This window comes from Corvus moneduloides, chromosome 10 (assembly GCF_009650955.1).
Source record: "Corvus moneduloides isolate bCorMon1 chromosome 10, bCorMon1.pri, whole genome shotgun sequence".
Taxonomy (NCBI): domain Eukaryota; kingdom Metazoa; phylum Chordata; class Aves; order Passeriformes; family Corvidae; genus Corvus; species Corvus moneduloides.
The window spans coordinates 18,545,376-18,567,679 of NC_045485.1; the positions used below are offsets into that span (position 1 = coordinate 18,545,376).

At 41.9% G+C, this 22,304-nt stretch overlaps 1 protein-coding gene across 3 annotated transcripts in view; it reads right to left on the bottom strand.

The window, feature by feature from the left end:
- PDE6D (phosphodiesterase 6D) overlaps nucleotides 1-20,481 on the bottom strand; it is a 34,730-nt gene extending 14,249 nt beyond the window's left edge. For 2 of the 3 annotated variants that reach the window (XM_032120267.1, XM_032120265.1), the window contains exon 1: nucleotides 19,798-19,918. Coding sequence is in view for 1 of the 3 variants with exons in the window: in XM_032120264.1 (XP_031976155.1) it covers nucleotides 20,335-20,384 (50 nt within the window). In the remaining 2 variants the exon portion in view is untranslated. Of the gene's footprint in view, nucleotides 1-19,797; nucleotides 19,919-20,334 lie in introns of those variants that run through there. The other variant, XM_032120264.1, reaches the window with a different exon arrangement.
- Between the last annotated feature and the right edge of the window lie 1,823 nt (nucleotides 20,482-22,304).

Sequence of the window (22,304 nt, forward strand, 5' to 3'; positions counted from 1 at the left end):
GCATTACATATCTACTGAAAATGAAGCTAAGGGTCATCAGGAGGGAAAAAGGGAAAAAAGAATAAATTATAGTGGTTTGCACACAGCTGAACCAGGGATGTAGACACTACTGCTTCAAGGTTTACACCTCTGTCCAGGTAAGTCTAGTGTTGAAGAAGCTTAACTCTTACGAAGTCCAGCAAATTTTGTCAGTGATGAGCAATAGGAACCAGTTTAGGTATTTGCAAGTAACCTTTGATTTCTTCAGACAAAAGTAACAACACGTGACACTCCCGAGCAGCTCCTGCCTGCAGCAGATGAGGACACTGCCCTGCTACCCCAGCACACCAGCTAGGGCTACAAGAAAAGGCTTCTGGAGAGCATGCCGGGCACTTCTCTGGGAACTAAACTCAACCCACTTCTAATCTCAAAAAACCCCCCCATACGCTAAGATTTGAGATCCCTAACAAAAAAAATTTAAAGTAAAACCCAAAATGTACTCGTGGTACAATGAATATGATGTTGTTTAAAGTGGGAATAAGCTCCAAATCAAATCTATACACACATCACTGGCTTATGGGGCAGATTCCCCTGTTAGAGGGAGCAAGCTGCCTTCTGTGCCAGATCTGTTTGCTACTATCAGAAATATGCTTTGTTTCCACTAGAGACAGATGTTAAAATGGTCCCTAGAACCAGATAACAGTGCCAAAATAAAAGCAAGCTGAAGCAATGTAGTGGTTTTATGTGTTTTCTGCCACCTGTGTTTTTTAGGCTTTTCTTTGGCTTACCTCAATAGCCTTGACAGAATTCCTTCATACCAATGCCTCAGCAGGAAAAACAACATGTGAGCACATCTGGAGATTGCTTTACAGTCTAGGTAGTAAAACAATCAATAACTTGGAAAAACTCATCATTCCTTGTAGGACCACGAATTGCACAAAGAAAATTATTTTCTCTTTTCCAGTGCAATAACACCCAACTCCTCCCATCTTCCCTGCATTTTAAATGCATCTCAAAAATTAGCATGTTAGAAAAGCCTGAGCTTGTGCTAAGAACCCTTTGAATATGAACATAATTAATGTCATCAGTAATACTCTGATTTTGCAGAAACAGCAGGTGAATCAATGGGAATGATGTATTCATCCAAGAAAAGAATGTGACCTTTAAAATCCATAGGGCTTTATCAGAACATAATTTTAAAGTGTGTTGCTCAGTGGAAAGAACAAAACTGAATGTAACTAGGGAGAAAGCTAATAGAGGCATCATGTATACAAGGGAAACTAAAAATACAGTTGAAACACTGGAACCTCCTTATAGAAGATGCCTGGCCTATATCAAAAGTTAAGACAGATTGCAGGACAGCTTGAGGAGCCACAACCAGAATGCTTAAAATTAAGTTAAATTCTTTAAACCCAAAAACAATTGGAATCAGTTTGTCCACTTTTTAATTTTAGCACATCAAACAATTTTCCTCTCTGCAAGTGAACATTGAAAGTGATTCAGCAATTGAAGTAACTTTATTTTGTCTTAACTACTTCAAAACAATAATTTCTTCACAGCTGAACTATTATGGTAGCATTTCAAGGTTCTCATCAATAAGTGAACTAGAGGGAATTTCATGGAAACAATCTATCAAGGGGTTCTGGTGCATAACTTCATTTTCATAGATAAGGTTGCAGCTAGAAGCCCTCACAGGAATTTATCTCCCTGTAAATCGTTATGGACTATTGTTCTTTACAGAGCTGATGTCACGACAGTTATGCAACAAAATCAGCTTTAATGGAATGAGGCATTTTAAGCCTCAATACGCCTCTTTATTTCATACAATTATTCAACTGTTTTAAAATATGCATTATATTGGCTTCCTTATAAAAGAAAGCTTGGATTGATTTCATGTCATTTTTTCAACACTGGAGGATTGGATTTTTTATGTCTAAAAGGATCTTCACACTTCCCCATATTGAAAGGGCACAGACCTGAGCAGAGGAACAATGACTTCTTTGACCAAATTTTTAAAAGGGATAAACATGGCTGCTTAGCTGGCATTTTCATAGAGTTTCACTTGAATGACCTGTAGCCTTGTGTGCAAAACGGAGAAAAAGCAAACCTAAAAGGCTCTAAAGAGGCAGTTTTATCAGCACTGCTTGTGGCCAGTCAATGCTTTTGTTCCTTGAAGGCCTCTGCAATAATTTCTCTATTGAGCAAAGTGATGTTTATTGAGAATGGCAAAGCTGAGCATCAGCAGGTCCCCCCGCTGTTCCGTTTATGCATTCAACTCCAAGCAATATCTCTAGCTGAAAGTGTCCCCTGGTAAAATAAGCAACTGAATACACAGAAAGCCTCCATGACTTCCAACTGCTTGTGCTTATGTAGTGACTATGTGCTTTTCCCCCCATTAATGTTTAATTTCTTTTTTCTCTCCTTCATTCCATGTCTCTCTTACAGAGCTCTCTAGCACATCAGCCCATTGAGCTCCAAAGACTGCTTCTGATAGTCCACAGATTTATCAGTTTCACGTATTTTAGAAGAATATGTAATTTACTGGAGGCATTAATATATCATGTACTTCTAAGTACAGATATGCAGATTGGAAATTGGTGAGAGGTTTGGCTTTGGCATGAACTGGGCCAGCAGTTTGCAACAGCTTCATACTGTCACTGTCATCTACCAAGGGCCACTCCAGATGGGAGGCAAACCCCATCAATTACCTGGAGAGACAGGATGCCCCCCATAACAGGCAATACAGTACAGCTCAGTGATCAGTAACTTAAACCATACCTAGTACTACACTGTGCTTCAAAAACTTCAACTCATGCTCTCAAAGTAGCTTAATAACTGCCTATTGTAGAGACTGGGAAATAAACATGAAGACTTGCCCACAGCCACACAATGAATCAGTAAGAGAAGAGGAAAGGTATCTCAGGAGGTGTTTGGCTTCAAGACTTGTGTTTCAACAGACAATATTGCCTCTCTTTTTAGGCAGCCAGGAACTGTGCTCCCTGGCTGATGGAAACTCTTATTGTAACTTGGAGTGCCCGCAGGAGCACAGATTGCTGCCATCATGCTGTGGGGTGGGTGCCAGTGGTTTCCTTCACTCTGTTTCTCTTGCTTTTGTTGGTTTCTCAGTCACCCTATCTCGAAAGCAGGGTGGTTCTGAATCACTGCCAAGCATTAGTAATGGAAGTGGGAAGCAGAAAGGAAATAAAGAGGACTGCTTGCAGAATTAGAAGGACTTTTTAGTGTCTAAAATGCCGTATTAAAGCAGGACAGCAAAATGGCTGTATTAGCTCTGATAATAGAAGCAAAATGGTTCTAAACTAGAAAAATGTGCAAGCCTCTGAAACTTATCAATAATATTCTTGTTCTTTAAGACAACTTAAAAAAACACCAGAAATACAAAATAGGAAAGTCATGGGCGAAAATACAGCATTTGTTCCTGCCTTAGCTCATATTAATTCAACCAGAGCTCCTGTGAAAATTTTATTTTCTTTTTACTTTCTAAGTCTGGACACTCAAGTATATTTTGAGCTCAAAAGTGCTTCAATGAATTCGGTGTATAGGTCATGCTCAACAACATAGGTTGTTTTTTTGTTGACTTAAGACAAGTAGCCACCTAAGGTAAAAAATCTCCACCACACTAAAAACTAGTGATGCCCCTGATACAAAGTTTCTAACATGCTTTAACCCACAAGGTTTCCTTCGACATTTCATTAGGCATAAAAGAGAGCCCAGTGAAGGAGTGGAAACACAGCACTTTTCCATGTATTCAAATTGTCCTCAACACTGCCAGCTCCAGGAACTGCAGCAATAATTTTGCAAAAGGCAGTCAGCAGTAGATCTGAAAGGACAAACTCTTGGGACAAATGCTTTGGCTGTTCACTGCTGGCAGGGACAAGCAGGCTCCATTTTGTACAAAGAGACCATCAATTTTGCACAGAATGACTATGAGTCTAAAGGACTCTTAGAGATGAACCAATATAAACGCATTTTGCTTAAGTAAGTCCAAACAGCCTGGTAGCACCTTCACTTCATCAACACCCTCATGTTGGACTCCTTGAACACAAGATGACAGTGGTTGAGTAATTAAATTTTAGAGAAAGTTCCAAGTCTTGAAGCTGTTTGGTTAAAATACTAAAAATAAACCCCATGCTAGGCAGAGTTGTGCTTTCAGAACAAATGTGACCTGACCAGCTCTACAAGGATCCACAAATGGCCCTGTGACAGAGATACTCCCTTGCACTGTACTGTAATGGAACTGTACTTTGGGATTAGTTGTTCCCGTATCCACCAAAGCTTCCCAGAGTTGGATTGCAAGCCGTCACTGTGTGGAAATGTCCACCCTGTTGCATCCTGCCTTGTTTCCTTTTTTCATTACATTCTTTCAGAATCTATTGGGATCAGAGGAGGACAAAGACTAAGCACAGTGCTGGAATAAAAAAAAAACTGCTGGAAAAAAGCAGTAAGTTCCCGCAGCAAGCTTTTCCTAACTTAACTTTGCTTGAAAAACTTACCAGTAGTTCCAGCCTCACCAGGTCCTGCTGAGTATGGGCAAGGACTCATTTTTCACTCATTCTTACGCAATGCACAATTCTTTCTATACAATTTATTATCACAAACATTTTAGTGGGCAATCTTTCAAATCTTAGCTATCTACCTGTAACTGAACTCTTAAACATTAGGCTCCATTCTTCCTTACACAAAATGCCATGAAGAAACATGTATTTATTTTCTTGGATCTCCTCCATTTGTGAAGGGTGTCTGAACACCTGACAGCCCTATTTCTCCACAGAGGCTAGTTCCAAGGAGAAGCAGCAGACCTGTCTCACACATTGTGACTGTAGCCCTGGCACCTGGAGATACAGAATCAGCCTGGACAGATCTGGCAGCCCCTGCAACACTGGTGCACAGGCCAGGAATATAGGCCAATGATAATGAGATGGGGCTGCACACAGCCAGCCCAGATACAGCACAACTTCAAGTGCTCAAGCTCTGTACTGAACCTCCCCAGTGAAATTCTGAGCCTCTCTGCCCTCTGGGAGCCATTGCCCTTACCTGCTTTCTCCACCAGAGGAGTAACTTATAAAAAATACCAGCTACTGAGTTGCACAATGAGGTAAAACAACATTTCAGAAAGGGATGCAAACGTACCTAGCAGAGCCTCAAATGAGCTGGTTAGATACTCAGCAAAATGGGAACGGAGTTTTATTTAGGAGAAACAAATCTATGGGGAAGGCAGTTTGTGTGGAGTGCATTTTAGTTCAACCAAGATGAGCTGCTTGGCTTTCTAGCGCTTGTTCTATTTATTCCTCTTCTCCAATCTTCTCAGTGTGACGTCTTTAATGAGGAGATCACAACATCCCCTATACTGGCCGGGGAGATTAAGCAACACACACACACACACAACTAGAAAGCAAGAGTCTTTGAGATTTAACTCAAAATCTATGCTGGTTTGCCATAAAGATTTGACATTTAAATGACTGAATAATGTTAATCTTCCACTAATATTAGACTGCTGTTATGAGGTATTACAGGATAAACCCAAGCCCTTTTCTTTTGAAAATGTATCTCCTTATCACTATATAAAAGATGTCTGTTGATTTTCCCCTGGGGATCTTCTGTTCTGGGAGATACGAATCTAATGGTGGACGTGCCCATGCCTAGGTGGCACTAGACCACAAAATAGGGAGCAAGGGGTTTGTTTTCATTCTCATAAAGCTCAATAAATACACTATTTATTACTAGAATAGCAGCTGATACATAATCAGAGCAAAGTCCATCTATTTTTGAAATTACCAGTGCCAGATTCTGTAGTATTTCTTTACAAGGTTCATTGGAATAACAAGGATCCCAAGAACACAACAGGGGTAATTAACCTCTAATTTCTATGAGCACAGTCATAAAAGACTGCTTTAGGGTGAGAAGCAGGAAGAGAGAAAAGAAGATCACAGTTGAAATAAAAAGAGAAAATTTTTCTTTTGTCAGTAGTCTGGCCATACTACAAAGCAAGCACAGACCACAGCAATATTTTTTTTTTTTTAAATACAAAAACTAACCGACAATCTTAGCTAGAAGTGCATAGCTGAATGCTCAGATTTGTGGCATTTTAATAAGTCTGCTTTAATTGCTTATTTTCTATCTCTTTCCATGGTAAGACAAAGATACCATTGAGGATGCATCTCCCCGATAAGGCAATCAGAACATGAGCCTGCAATTACAGTAATACTTTGCATAAAGGCTTCCCTTATTAATCCAAAAGAGCTCTATTTCAAAACCCACTGTTTTACCAGGCTGCCATTCACAATAGTGCAAAAATTCTTCTGGATTCTTTGTGCCTGAATTCCAAGCAACTCAACTGGGCTTCCTCTCTTCAGAGAGCCTTTATTTGTTCTATTTCCAAGGATAAAAAAGGCATGGTACAGTGGCACCACTGAATGTCCAGCAGTTCAACAACATCAGGTTCTTCCTACTGTTCCTTTGGACTGCTGCCCATGTCAGAGATCAGCACCACGTAGTTCACACACACAGGATGCATGTACTACCCAGACACCTGTGTTTGTAAAGCCTCCTATTAATCATTCCTGTACTGCCATGAATTAAGTAGGTGATTAGTGTGTTAGCAGCCAACAGCCCTGCTAGCCTCTCAGGTGGATACTGTTTCCTCAAGAATTTTACTGTAATTTCTGTTGGCAAAAAATATTCCACAAAGAACAAATATATATTCCATCTTTTAATGGAATTCTTTTTCACAATCTTCATGAAACAAAACCCAAACAATCCCCCAAATTTAGCATGTAAGACATGACAATTCAACATATAGAGCTGTATTAGCAAGGACTGTGAAACAGGTCCTTGAACATCAAATTTAGCAACCAGGAGGGACTGTGATTTTTAAAAATCTTCTTCAGCAGAAGACTGGTCAGAGCAGAGTCAAGGAGTACAGATTTTGTACATTCGAAAGACTTCTTACTTCTGATTAACTGCTCAAAGACTGGAAGAGGCTATGAGCACACTGCACTATTACTGGGGAGAGATCCTGTTCTGAGCTGCCCTTAAAACACTCCCTGCACAGGAGGGCAGATATCCTTAACTCTGGATATACAAGCAACTGCAGCTACCACAGAAGTCTTCAAGAGCCATCATTTTAAGGGGTTCAAGTGACCCTTTGTTGTTCTCCAGCAATCTTACGTAACTGGTGAATGTTTGGTACATGAAAGGAGGCATCTTTCCTATCAAGAGCTCTTCACCCACGTCTTTCACATGAAGGACAGATAGTTGTCCCTACAGAAAGTTCTGCCTTTGAATTTTTTACATTTCTGATATAAAGTTGCTTTTGTTTGGTCTCTTGCTCTTCCAGGGAATCAGGAAAGAGCAGAAATAAAACTGTTTTCAAGAGCATACTTTAACTTGTGCTGCTGAGAACAAAAACTAGGCCAGGGAAGATTTCAGTGTTGCTGTCAAGTGGGGTTTCCACCTATACAGAACAAAGCAAAAAAATCACTATTGAAAAAGACTTTGTAGAAACATTTAGGGAAAATCTGTAGCTCAGTCTTCAGATAGACACTTCTCAATTTCAGAGAGGTCTGTAAAAGAGGAAGAATTCATTTGTGCAAAGGACTTCAGGGACTCAGGGATTTTTATCTGGCCATGGAAACTTCAGGCTGTGTGTTAGCACTCCAAATCCTCCTCATCAGATCAATAAAGCCTGCAGTCATTACGTCTGATAGCTCCTGCCTTCCAGGAAATGAGCTTGTGAGTTTTATTCTAATTGTTAAAAGGCAGGTGTTCACACCACCAAAGTCAACCATAAAGGGAGCACTTAAGATTCTTGTTGGCAGTCTCAAGAGAAGGCAGGAATAAAAAGGTCAAGCACTGGATTTCTCTTGCATTCACACACTGATTCCGTCTGAACTCCCCTTACTGAACACCTTTTCAACACAATGTCAATTTTTAAACAGTACCTTTCTCTGGCAATTGAATTAACTGGGAATTTGTCACTGCACTCGAGTCAATCCAGATTAATGCACAGAGTGAATTTAGAGTTGAGTTAATTATCCCTCATTTAACCTTTGCATGAATGTTCTTATTCTACACCAAGAGACTCCAGTTCCAAAGTTTTTAAGTGACTTGGAACTGGACACACTCACCCAGGGATAAAGGTATGCACAGGGGGGAAATCAAACAGAAATGATTAAACTGCAGTAAATTTTAAGCACATGAACAATGTGGTTTTATCTCGAATAGAGCTTTTTCCAACAACATTGTCACCTCTTCTTTGACACTGGGAAGAAAAGTACAGACAGTGCTTTATCCAGTGCAATACATTTACACCATGTAGCTACATCCATTCAAGAACTCCTGGCACCAACAAATTCCATAGTGCCCAAGCCTGTTGGCATAAAGATGGTGTGCATTCCCTCAGAGATTACAGCTCTGTGTGCTATTCAGAAAAACAGGCCAGACAATTGAACTTCCTTTTCCAGGTGGGCTCATTTGCCCTTTCTCACAAGTAATGCTAGAAAAAGACAAAAATGAATGATATCCTGAAAAGATCCTCTTTACACAGCTCTGAAAGCAAATGCCAATTGCAGCCTTCGGGGAACAAGTGCTACTGCTGCAGTACATCTGGTAATTAGTCTGTAAGGGTTTCTGTTTATGACAAGAGTGAAAGCTAACTATTGCAGCAGAAGTAATACTGGCTGAACACAAATCTGCTGTTTTGTTCAGTCTCCCAGCTGTGCCCAGTGGATCTGCACCAGCAGGAATGTGATGCTGAAGTTGGTAGGACAGAAGTCACTCAGTTCTCCTAAAAGGTGGTTTACTCAAAGCACTTGATGCTGTTTTTGAACCTCTTTTGATCACCACGAGTTCTCTGGGAAAGCAACACAATATCCTTGAAATTAATTACAGAATGGCAAGGGGATTTAATCTTGTTGAGATTTTATATAAAACAGCATTTAGCCCTGGCACTCACACTCCACACCTAATAAACAAAATAAAAATTCAAATCAGCCAGAGAAACAGCTACAACAAGCACTTTCATGAAGTCCACAATGACAAATACCAAACTCCTATTTGCTGACACAGCACAGCAGAGGAACAAGCCACACTTTTCCTGGCATTAGCTTAAATGGTTCCTTGGATATACAATCCCTGTGGATAGTATTGGCCTGAATTTCACTGGGGCTACAAATACTTCCGTTTTGCTTATTGTTTTTTTTAACTTGAACTATGTCTGCATGAGAAGTGGGCATGCTTTATCCTTGCAAACTGTACAACCCTCGTAGCCAGAAGGGTTGACTGAACAAGAAGAGCATCCTCACTGCCAGTCACCCTGTTTTTCCAGACACAAACTGGCAGAAAATTATTATGAACACCCTCAATGTCAAGCTGAGGAAGTCAGTAAAGATGTGGATACTTAGGTGGATGTCAGTGGCCCTCTAGACTCAGAGGACAAGACCAAAGTGAGAATCAGATATAATTATTTAATGGGTAAGAAAAAGTCATGGATCTGAGACATTAAAGTGGTTTTATCTCTGGAGTAGTATGCAGGCAGGACCACATGCTGCAATACAGATCAAATAATTTTTGGTTTTCCACTTAAAACTGACAGGACTAAGATTATTCAAGGAAAACAAGTTCATTATCTTGTCTCTTCTGAGGAAGGGAGGAAAACTTAGAGCATACAGACCAAGTGGAGAATGAAAGCAAAATGAAAATACAGCCAGGAGGGAATGATTGGCAGTTGCAGGAGGAAACTAATCTTGTGAATGGACCAGAGGCTGCTCAAAGTGGATGCAGAGAGGAGGAATAAAGGGGGATTTATGCAGATTGAAGCAGAACTCTCAAAAAACAATGACTCCGTATCAGAAATACTATGCTTTTTTAGGAATCTCCAGAATATGAGAAGTGCTTCAATTGGCAGTGTGGACTAGTGATTTGACAATTTAACCATCCCAACACTTTACACAGTGTTCAACAGTACGGCAATCTGAAAAGAGAGAGAGTTGTTTGGAAAAGCACTACGGCAAAACACGGAAAGTACAAGGAAACAATTCAGCTCCAGACCAGTTCCAGACCTCCTCTCCAAAATTATCTTGTTCTGAATGATGTACTTTGACCATCTTCTACAGCTCCAGTAACATGACCTACAATGATGTGAACCTCTGAGCATGTCACTATGATCACCATGATCTGGAAGATGGAGGGTCTGTGCCCAAACCAGCATCTCTCTGCTTTAGCATGCATTGGAATTCAGAAAATAACCATTATTGTGGGGACAGAGTAATGAAACCTCCACTGAAATGACAAAAAAAGCAATTACCTCTATTACTCTACCCTGTTTCCAAGCAGCTCTGATAGCTTTCACTGTCAATAAAATCGACAGTCATGATTATACTAAAGTTTCAATTTTACTATTTTAACATGTTTGTAGCTGTATGTTAAATTTCCAGACTACATTGAATCAGATGTTTGCCATTTTAATAAATATCTATTAATATCTTTTTCAGCTCAAGCAATGGAATATCTTATTTCTGCTGTGAAAATGTACAGAATGTATAAATACAATTAGCTGTAATTCACAAGTTGATTCTTTCAATATAGGTATTAATAATAAAAAAATAAAAATTTACTTACTGAAAAGCTAGACTTAGACACAGCTGATACAAATGTTTATAAAATATTATATTAGTGTTTCAAAGTGTGGACTTCATAAGCATTTATGTTAAGGTGAATACTAACATGGAGAAGTTATACAGAAAAAGATGAAAAACTGCTATAATCAGCATTATCTGCACCCTTTACAGGTGTGCCTACATTAAAATATAGTCCTTTTTTATTTGAATTTGCACCTTTCCAAACATTCTACTGCCTCATTCACTGCATTTACTATTTCAGAACTGGCAACACTAGGACTGAGGCAGACAATGTTACTAAGCAGGAAAACAAGGTACTGTTTTATCAATGCAAACAAACCAAGAGACCACCACGAACTGTGAAACATTTTCAGTTGGCCACTGGCAGGGCTGTAGTTATATGAGAAAGAGAACCTTACAGAGGGCACTATGGCTGGGGGATCAGCAGTAGAGGTTTGTGCTACAGCTGCACTCCCTGGTTAATGCCTCCCTCTAATTTGTGTAATTGGGGAGAAGGTGGTCGTGGAGGGACTGCCAGTGGTGAGAGAAAAGGAATTTATTCTAGTGGCAGAATGGAAGATGCTTGGAAAACCAGGGAACCAGTGTTTCTTCCTTCCTATGAAACTAACCCTTAAGGTCAGTGTGGTAGTAGTATAATGCACTTCCCTTTGAAGGAATTACAGGGGGAAGTACATAAAACAATTCATTTCTGGAGCTGTTTAAATACTGCATTTTTATGGCAACAATACATTGTAATGATGCCTTGTGGATTAATGAGGGTGCCATAAATGAACAGCCCAGACTGGATTGAGAAATTTACTGGCTTCTCTGTGTCTTTCTGGAAAGAGTATTTAAAAAAGAACATGCATTTGCTCTCCAAGGCTGAATAGGGTTTTTAGCCAATGATTTTCTATGTCTGGTTCATTGAGAGTTGCAGAGAATAGAGTCTCTAATGGTACCTGCTGCATGACCCTGTTTGTGACTTTGCCTGGTGACCAGGCAGTAACTTGTTACACACCACAGTAATGCTATAGATTTCTTGCACAGCTCAAGGGCAAAGAGAAAATTACTACCTTACTGATGTAATCTCAAATGCATTTCTCTTAAAAGAAGTTATGTGACCACAGACTTATCAATGTGAAGCTAAAATGTTCAACTAACAGTGCTAAGCTAGGTTTTTAGAATTGGTGCTGGATAACTAAACATGATATGTGAGAAGCCTCCTCAGGTAAGGTGGTGCCGAGTGTTGGAGAACACAGCACAACACTGCACTGAGTTAATCCGATCTGAGGCTGTGGGCATGACATCCAACAGCAGCAGTGGCTGAAGAGGACTCTGCCTACAGCCCTCCCCAGCTGCTTCTTACTTTCTCCCTCAAATTGAACAGCTGGGCTGTTGGTAGAACTGCCAACCAGCACAGGTCCTGCTCCTCAACCTGTTGCTGAAGTTGTTTGAGCCAGCAGGCAGGAGACTGCAGTTCTCATCTGAGCAGTTTGACTAGTAAATCTGAAAATGAGGCAACAAGCAGCTGGGGATGGTAACCCATGCTCTGCACAGCTGCTGCGACAGAAGCATGCAGCAAGAAGAATGAATGAGCAGGTATTTTTTGGATGTCCTCTTTGCTCAGAAGCAGCACATCACTTCCTGGACTGAGATGTTTTTAAATTTCACCTGAAAGCTACTAAGGTTCAAGCAAAATAACAAACAGAAGGACTTTTCCCCTCTTTATTTCAGCTTCTGGGAAAGGAAGTAACTTTACTAGAAAAACAGTGAAATCTTAAGTTGGACTGTAACTGACAGGGCAGTATTCTAATGCACTAAAGAGTCTACTCTAAAGAGTTAAACTGGGAGTCAAATGTCTGAAGTATCTTCAAAAGATCTACCTGTGTTAATGGCTGGTAGGTATTTCTTGGTGTCCAATTTCCAGATGGGTTGCTCTGTTCCACCACATGACAGTACATTAATGGGGATAATGGTTGTTCTTCTACCTTCTCTCTCTACAAAACTCTTCCTTCAAGAGCAGTTGAGGGTGTTGCAGAACTCCCAGAAGCACAGTTAGCAACAGTTCATGCCAACACTTGAATCAAAACTGGGTCCTCCTTAGTGAGCGTTTCTGTAAGACTTTTCCCAAACACAAAAATTTTATTTAAAGCTGTGCAAATAGCCAGCTTTTCCACTGCCACCTAAAATACAATTTCCTTTGACCTCCCAAACCAAAGTGACTTGACATTAACTCTCTGCCTCCTCAGCAGGCTGTCCCTGATCAGAAGTTTCTGGCACTTAAAACATCAGATGAACTCTTGGTTCCAAGCATGTGTAGCTTTCCTTCTCAAAAGGCTTAAATTAGGTCATGTGAAGAGGAGGAAAGAGGCATGTAGGCAATCTGCTTTCATTGGTGAGTAAAATACATGATCCTCCCCACTTTCTTGATAAATAGGAAAAGATGGATATAATTAGGTGTCCTAAGGACCAAATAAGCTTCTGACTTGCTACAGAGCAGACGAAGGTTATGTACAGTGTAGCATACAAACCAACCCATATAAATAGTCCTCTGTAGAATTACTAAGTATAATGCCCTGCACTCTCAATCTCTAATGGAAAACTATTGCTCCTAGTTAGTTACAATCCTTTCAATCCAGGAGTGGATAAATTTAATAACACTATTCTTTTGTGCACTGCTATCCCAAAGATTGACTAAAAATAAAAAAATTATTTCCCTTTCTCTTTTTACCTAAGCCTGCCATTCTTCCAGGAGAATGTTGCCTGAAATTCTAGTCATGAACATAATCAACTCAAAGGCTCACTCATGACTGAACTAATCTGATACTGCTTCCCTTAAGTCTCTTCTATACATAACATTTCTGTCACACTGAGAACTCTGTTCAGGAGAAATGTGACAATGGAATCTTGAGTTCCATAATCACAACTGAAAATCCTGGCTGTCAACTAGAATTTAGCAATGTGCAGTTGAGATCTGGTTCCTGAGAGAACCTTGGTTGCTGTCAGTTGTCTCCTGGAACGAGCCTCCCAATAGTCCTACTGTGTCTGCTTGGGCATGAGGCCAAATGGCATTGGAAACCTCACAGAAACACCCAACAAGTGTATGGGGATGCTCCCTCAAACTGCTCTGGGAGTGATGCTACACAGATGACAAACCTGCTTCTGTAAGTGCTCCTGATGAAGTCTCAGGACAAAAAGGCAGCACTTGAGGAAGCTTTTAATATTCAGGGCTTGCTACTGTAGTTTATTGCACACTCAGAATAAACATATGATGTGTTCCTTAAGATGTGAGAGCAACAGATGTGCAAAAATCACCTTTCATGTGCTTAAATAACTAAATTTTATAAACTCTGCTATACTAATATGCAGAAAAAAAGGATGAAATTCAATGTTGCCAGGTGGACCTTAATAGATTATGATGTTTTCTGCTTGTTCCCTATACCTGGGAATGTAGCATACCTCCTATTTCTATACATATGTTGACTACTAGATGTAAATGAAGCACTGGTTTATCTTTAATGGAGGCTCTGAGCTCAAATTTGAAGTTGCCTTAATTTCCCAACTTAGAGAAATAGAAGAGGCTTATCTTACATAAATGTAAGAAATACAGTAGCCTGCTACCTTACAAATTTAATGTAAAATTTTGACTCAACATTCTTTCTGGGAACAGCCTAAGTTCAGAGATAAATGTGTAAGAAGTCAAATCAGCTTCCACACTAAGGTTGCTTTAGCTAACAGAAAGCTTTTTTTTTTTTTGCCAGGGACACAGGAGCCACATCAGATGTCTATTTTAAAAAAACCCTACTCTGAACAGTATCTGTTTAATTTGAGGAGTTTTGGATACCTCCCCTGCTTCTTTATATCTGTGTAAGCTTGGCTTTTATCCTATATGATGGCTGTGAAGATGCAGGAAAGGGGTTGGGGCAGGGGGGAAGAAGCTCTAACAGTTCTCACTTGATGGATTAAATTACTATCTTCTGCTCTGTGGAAATTCAAATACTGTAACAACAGATGAAGCATAAGGCACCAATGACTTCCAAGGATGCAAAGAGTAACTGATATCTTAGCATGATACAGAGGAAACAAAGGGAAATAATTTTACTAATGACAACTGCATTATTTTAAGTACTTCATTAGGTTGGCACTAAGCAAGCAATTAAAAATACTGAAACCATAATTCCATAAAATATTGGATAGGTAGGCTTTTGGAGAGATCAAAGGATAAATTTTAGATACAAAATTGTAACTACAAAGTGCTAAAGCAATATTGCTGATTAAAAAGAAAAACCAGAACTCCAATGTCAACTTACACTTTTAAGTTGATGTCAGATGTATTCTCTGTGGCACCTGGCAACTCATTTGTATCCTGTGATGCCCCTTCCACTGTCAAGGGCACAAAGCCCCACTTCCAACACTACGCATGGACTGCATTAAATCTGATAAGTAGACAACTGACTGTAGCTCAGATATCAAGTTAATGCAAATCACAGGTTAAGCACCGTTAAATATTTACACTTTTTTCAATGAAAGTTAACAAGGGGAGGACATGAAGTTTTGGTGCTCGCTAAGGAACCAGGCAGGTAAAACCAAACCTGTTAAAATTGCTCCTGCTTTATTTTCAGGTGTGCCTCATGACTCAGTCATAAGAAACATGATCACTCTGTGTTTAGCATGCCAGAACTATAGATCATTGCATCGTGCAGAACTTCTGTCAATGTTGAAAATAATTCTGGTATGGTAAACGTATGATTCAACTACCAACTACAACCTGGCTAAAGCTTCTATGTGAAACTCTGGTCTCTGAAACAAAGATCTCTCAATGCTGCCAGGATGAGAACTTGTTCTGAAGTCAGACTAACTGGGAACGTGGACAACTCCTGCTTGTAAAGTATTTTAAGTTTTGTAGAAAGTAAGAGGGTTCTAAAAACCAGAAATCTGGATGAGGGAGAACAAAGTTATGTTTTCTAGGGTATCTTAAAATTGCATTAGAGCAAGCTATGTGCAATTTCTGCTTTGGGTCTCTACAGAGTACATGTCTCAGCTTCTGGCCAGTCCTGTTCCTTCTTTTGGCTGGCCACTGTCTCCTTTTAACCCATGAATTTGATGCTTCATCTTTCTATTCCATTGCAAGGAGTCTAAACAGAGTGAGATCTGAGGAAGTGCACAGAGGAAACCTCAAAACAAAGGGGAATCTTTAAGCCAATTAAAGCTGCGACCTTGTTAGTTTTGTAAACACTGCAGCAGGTAAGCATTTCAAATTAATAAGCTGCCAAAAATCCACCAGCCTAACAATTAAATTGGAAACTCAATTCCATGTTGCTTCCAATTAGATTTCTCAGCTTTGGAATGCTGCATGAAACTAGTTCAAAACCTCAGTGACTGTTCTAGGAATTGATGGACAAGACTGTCATTCAGTTCCTCTGTGTACAGCAGACCTGGCTGAAGTTGGAAGTTTCCCTGTGTGCAGAGTAATATAAAGTTCATAGATACTCTAATGATTTCTGTTATAACTATATTTTCACTACAGCCCTATCCATCTTTCTAAGAGGATAACACTCTGCTAGAAAGACTTCCTAGACAGAAGAACAATGGTGAGAATAAAGCTGGAAAAAGCTCTGGGAGCTAGGAAGATGTTGCACAGGGAAGTCTGAGGATTGTAGAAAAATAGGCCAGCCTTTGACATGAGAAGTTTTGCCTGCAAGTGTTGGAGTGCTTGAGCAACAGGTGTATGTTTACACTGACCAAAAACACGAGTTTCATAACTCTGTAATTGTTCTGGAGTTAATACTGTCAGTTAATGCTGTTTCTTCATGCTTACATTGATCATATCAATTTGTTTCAGGAGACTTCTGAAGGATAGGCTACTGCACAGCCTTAAAATGAATTCCAAAGGAAAAACTTACCCAAAACTGATAAACAGCTACAGGACGATTAACACTATAGAAATTCTGATAAGACTCCTCTGTACAGAAGCAAATAAATAGGTGATATCATGTTTGACTTGTAAGATTTAAAATGGAAAGCAGATGTCCTTACTCCTGTGTTGAGAGGCAAGACATGGCACTTTAAGCGTGCTATGAGAATCAACCGACTCGTTTGGGTTTTCTCCTCCTTGCTGTTCTGGCTGAAACCTCACAGAAAGAAGCGCTTAAAGAAGTGGGACTGTGGTCCCTCAAGAGTTGGATGTGAATCTGCTGTTGCAAACTATGACTGGGTACTTCTAATCTACAGCACGGATGCTTTCCAAATGCTGGCAAACCAAACCAAACAGGGTAACTGTCCATAGGGTCCTTATTCTAGTGCGCTTAAAAAAAATAATTCTGCGCTGGTTCACCTCAGAACAAAGGTAAACAGGCAACCCACAAATTGTCAAGGAAGTTGTTGAGGGGGAGCCATCATAATAAAACAACCCTGAACTCTGACTGTTGGGTAAGTACATCACTGGTGTTACTTTCTTTTGATAAAGGATGCTAAATATGTACATCTATTAGTACACACTAAAGATAAAATGACAGAACAACATCTGAAGAATATGTTGAAAGGGTATGTGAGGGTCAAGTAAAATGCCCTTCTGCAGCTTGACAGAGTAACTGTCCCATCTTTCAGAGGAAAAAAGGCATAATCTAATTTCATGCATTTGAGATCACAGGACCAGATGTGCATTAATACTTGCAGAAATAAGACTTGGCTAATACTTCACACAAATGGATCTTCAGTTACCAGCTGAACTGATGTTGCTTTTAGCCAAACAAGTGCATTTTCATAGCACTAAACTACCTGTAGATATTGTGTGGGGTGTAACAACTGCTGTTCAAGCAAGTGCCTTTAGGATAGTTTGTTGATAAACACACTTACAAGGTCTGTTAGCAGATATTGTCCCTGAACAAGTGACAAGCTCTAAGTGTTTGCTGTCTGCTTTCAAAATTTTTCTGCACCATATTTACCGGACTGTTAGTGGTCAATTTTAACTGGTGCCATAAAAATTCTTAGGACAAGTGTAATAAAGTATAATATTCTCACTTGCCTGCAAGCATCAAATATATTTCCGTTGGTTTTAATATTTTTAAAATAACAAAATCCATGAGAAGAGGGAAAAAATGTTTATGGCTTGAATTTTGGGACATTAGTCACAACATGTTTCTGCACTACTGTCATAGAGGAAGGAAAACCTATCTTTGCATCGAAATTAGAGCGTGGATTTAGGCTATAATTTAATTTCCACATGCCCCAATCATCCAGCATGCCCCAATGAGTAGGAAAGCTTGTAATTAACCCCTTCTCAGGAACCACAAGTAAACAGAATTGTTTGAGGAAACTCTGATTACTCAACGTGAAGTGGACTTCCAGCTAGAGTGCCTGCTGTTGGGTTAAAGTTAGCAATTATTTTGGAAGCCTGCTTCCTCAGTGATGCTTTTGGCCCTAGCAACTGTTCTTGCCTCCCAAGGAATCCCCTGCACACAGCCCCTGAGTGCAATGCCATGCTCCTCTCCTGTGCTAAAAGCAAACTCAGTTTGAAGTGCCAAGTTTGCAGGATGTGCTTAAGTTGAACTCCCTCCCTCATGGGAGCAGAGGAGAAAGGTTTCAAGTACTAAAAGTATAAACTGAACAGTTTTTCACAACATGTTTCTCTATTCCTTTCTATTAATTGAGTACATGTAGCAATAGGGTGGGTGGAAGATAAAGCACCTCTGAACTGTAATTCTCTCTGGAACAAATGCCAGCCCTTCCACAAGGGATGGGAAGTCTGAGCTGATGTCTCCCTTACAGGGAGCGTGGTCACAGCTGGGCATGAGCAGTTTCCTGTGGGGATGGTGTGGTGTCTCAAGGCTTCCTCATAAATGAGGAATGTCTGTTCAGCCACTCTTCTGGTTTACTAAGGGCAATAGATGTTTTCCAACTATTTCAGCTTGCTAAAAGTTTCAGTTATTAAATGCTTCTGCAAGCTTTCCTGTTTGTCAGACTTTGTACTACATGGTAACTATCAAACTACTCTACAATGTTTTCGGAGAAGTGCAGTCCAGATTTTGCCTTAAACTGTCCTGTCAGAAGTAAAATTTCTTTTTTTTTTTTTTGCAAGGACAAGCAAAGGATGACTAGACTTGAGACACTTCAACACAGACTGCAGAGTACTTCTAATAAAGCTTCTTGTCCATGTTATAACTGCTTGAGATCATAGAAGTTTGTTGTCTGACATCCTTCCTCTCAAAGAGCAAAAAGTATTTTCTCTTTAAGACAGCAAACAACAAAAAAGTATTGTTTCATTCAAAGTTGGACAAAGGCCTTTATGTAAATTCTGCTATCCAGCAAAGACTATGTAGAAACACATGCAAAAAGCACTTAAAAGTTTGTTCCCTAGGCTTAACTTCCAAGGCACTCCTCACTTCTACCAACAGCTTAGTCTGGTCTTGTCAGAAGCTTGTTCTAATTGCCTGCACAAAAGGGTTTTAATTTATGTTTTGACAGCTAACATACTACATCTTCATAAATACAAAGAACTGTCAATAGTGCCAGCGCAGAAGCAAAGGAACCAGATGCAGAACTAACAGCTGGGGGAGACTGCAGTGATTCTATAAAAAGTTAAGAAAAGCATCTGCTTATAGTTTGATAACAGCTATCTATCTAAATCCAACCTAGAAAATCATATTCTGCTACAGCTGGCATAGAGATTATGTACATCTCACTGAACAAAAAAAGCCCACCACCCTGTTTAGAAATCATAGGTTCAGATCTAAAGGATATTGCCTTCACTTCAATCCTTTTTATTGTAAAAAAGAAATACAAACCAACTCACAACAATATTCTCATGTCTAAAGGTCAAGATAGCAAGCTTACATTTGCCTTGTAAGCTTAGAAGAATTTACCACAGTAAAATATACCACATGTAAAATAAAGCTACTCTATTTCTCACACTCAGTCTGAACATGGGCCTTTAGGTTGAGCCTTTCTCTACTCTGCTGAAATCCTGCGTTGGAAGGTGCACAAAGGCTCTTGCCTCTCTTCCAAGCTCAGATCTATCTAATTTCATCAGCTTTAAATTCACATCCAGGTACCACAGGCATAAAATCAGAATGCTTTTTCGAAGCCACAACATGAAAAGTTTTTAAACGAACTGCACAAAAAGGCATTTACACGCAGAATACGTCAGCAGTAAAAGACACTGCACGACCAACACATGTGCCAGTACCTCACGGTATGACAAGGAACAAGGTGTTTAGTTGCTCCTGGACCTGACGACCAGGTATTTCCTTTCCAAGCAGAGGTGCTTAAGCGCAGGCCGGAGGGAAAGAGATCCTCCTAGCGCAGAGCTACTTCACCTGCCCTCTGTAAGCTGTCCTCGCTGCGGGCGGGGAGCTCCCACTGCCCAGGGCCGCCGCCCCCGGCCCAGCCCCTCTCAGCGCCGGGCAGGGGCCGGAGGGGCGGTGGCCGCCGCCACCCTGCTGGGGACTTTGGCCGCCGGGACCCCCCCCACCCACGGCACCCCACAGGGCAGAGACGGGACCCCGGCCCCGGCGTCACGGGGGCTCCTTCCCTGTCCCCCCGCCCCAGTCGGCTCAGAGCCGGTCCCAGCCCTACGGGACCCTCCCGCCACCGCCGGAGTGCGGACGCCATTGAGAACCGCGTTGCCACGGCAACCCCCCCTCCCGCCCCGGGGGCCTCGCCACAGTGGGGCGGCGATCCCCGCGCCCCCCGCGCCGCCTCACAGCCCCCGCACGGAGGATACAGCTTGAAGCCGCGGAGGATCTCCTTGGCCCGCTCGTCCGTGGCCGACATGGTCCTGCCGCGCCGCGGGCGGGCGGACGGGGCTGGGCCGGGCCTGGCGGGAGCGCGGCGGTGACAGCGGAGCCTCAGGACCCCCCGCCCCTCCCTCCCGCGCACCCGCCACTGCCCGGCGCAACCAACCCCAGCGGCCGCCCGCCGCCGCGCCGACCAATCAGCCGCTGTGTTCCCTCCTCGCCCCGCTTTCTGGCGTATGAATGACAGCGCCAGTGACCAATCAGACAGCGCTCTCCCTCATTCAAGGGTGGGTGCGCAGCGGTCGCCCAGAGTCTTCGGTTGGGCCTGACGTGGCCGCGATGGAGGCGCCGCGGGGTGGCCGGGCAGGGGGAGCGGACGGTCCCCGGGCCCGGGAGGCCTCAGCGGGGAGCAGTCGAGGGAACGAGGAGCCGCCAGGGCCTGGCCAGCGGCGGCCGAACATCCCCGAGCCGCTGGAGCTCGGCTAGCGCTTCTCCCCAGGCAGTGGTGGTCCTACGGTTTCGTCTTTGGGGCTGCTCGGCGGAGCTCCAGCCTTGAACTCGGGTGGTGCCGGGGATCCGGGTGCGCAGAGCCAGAGCAGCTTCTGCTGGAGACCTTCAAAACCCACCTGGACCGGTTCGTGTGTCATCTGCTCCAGGTGACCCTGCCTTGGCAGGGGGTTGGACTGGATGAACGCCAGAGGTCCGTCCCAAACCTGACAATTCTGTGATTCTGCGTGTACCGAGGCCGGAGCCAACAGGACCAGCATTGTGGAGAAGGTTTAAAATAAATAGCGTGCTACCCCCCTGGAACAAAGGCAGCCTTCTTTGTGCTGCAAAAATTTGAATCACAGAGCAGTTTGAGTTGAAAGGGACTTAAAGACCATCCAGACTGGCCTCGAACACATGCAGGGATGGGGCATCCGCAGCTTCGCTAGGCAACCTGTGTCAGTGCCTCAGCACACTCACAGTAAATAGTTTCATCCTTATATCTAATCTAAATCTGCCTTCTGTCATTTTGAAGCCATTCCCCTTGTTCTATCATTAGGTGCCCTTTTAAAAAGTCCCTCTCCAGCATTCTTGTAGGACACCTTCAGGTACTGAAAGGCCTGAGTAGGGTCACCCTGGAACCTTCTCTTCTTCAGACTGAACAATGCAAATTCTTTCAGCCTTTCCTCATAGGAGGGGTGCTCTAGCCCTCTAATCATCTTCACGGCCTTTATGTTTGTGTAGCAGAGTTGATTGTGGGGGGAAAGTCAGGTTTGTTAGCACATCCCAGGAGCCAGGCTGCTCTTTAACCTGAGCAAATTAACCCCTCTGTTAACAATCTGAGTGCAACTGATTAAAAAGCATTAAGTCGTGGTAAAAATAAAGGCAGCAGTTGTAACCCAGTCCTCAAAAGAGGACCAGTGAACAGTCAGGGTGCCGTCAATACACTCACTCATGGCTCCACTTGCCTCCAAATCGGCCACTGTACAGAAGTGGAGAATGTGAGCATTAATAAAGGGTGCATTTAATGTATAAGGACAAGGCCACTGCCAGTATCACCAATAAGAGATCTTAAAAATAGGCAGCATTTATTTCCCTGATGTATGTGATCCATGCTCAATTTCCCACCATCAGTTTAAGTGTATGAAGGGGTCGTTTTGAGTCTGGGAAAAGTGCCAGGGGTGAGCTGTGCAAATATATATCTATGTTTTATTAAGAGTCCATCCTGGATTTTAGCTAGGCTGTGAAATTGCATGCTGTCTAAGGAGGAGGGACTAAAGATCACCGAGGAGAAAAGACTGACGAGGAGAAAAGGAGAGCAAGACAAAAGCAGACCTGAAAAAGGCAGAAACAAATGGTCATATGTAGGGGATGAGCCTGCCAGGAGGAAGTAGGACATACTGGTTTACAGAAGTCATAAGGAACTCAATCCTGCCTCTGTTCAGGCTCCTCAGAGATGAAGGAGCCAGAG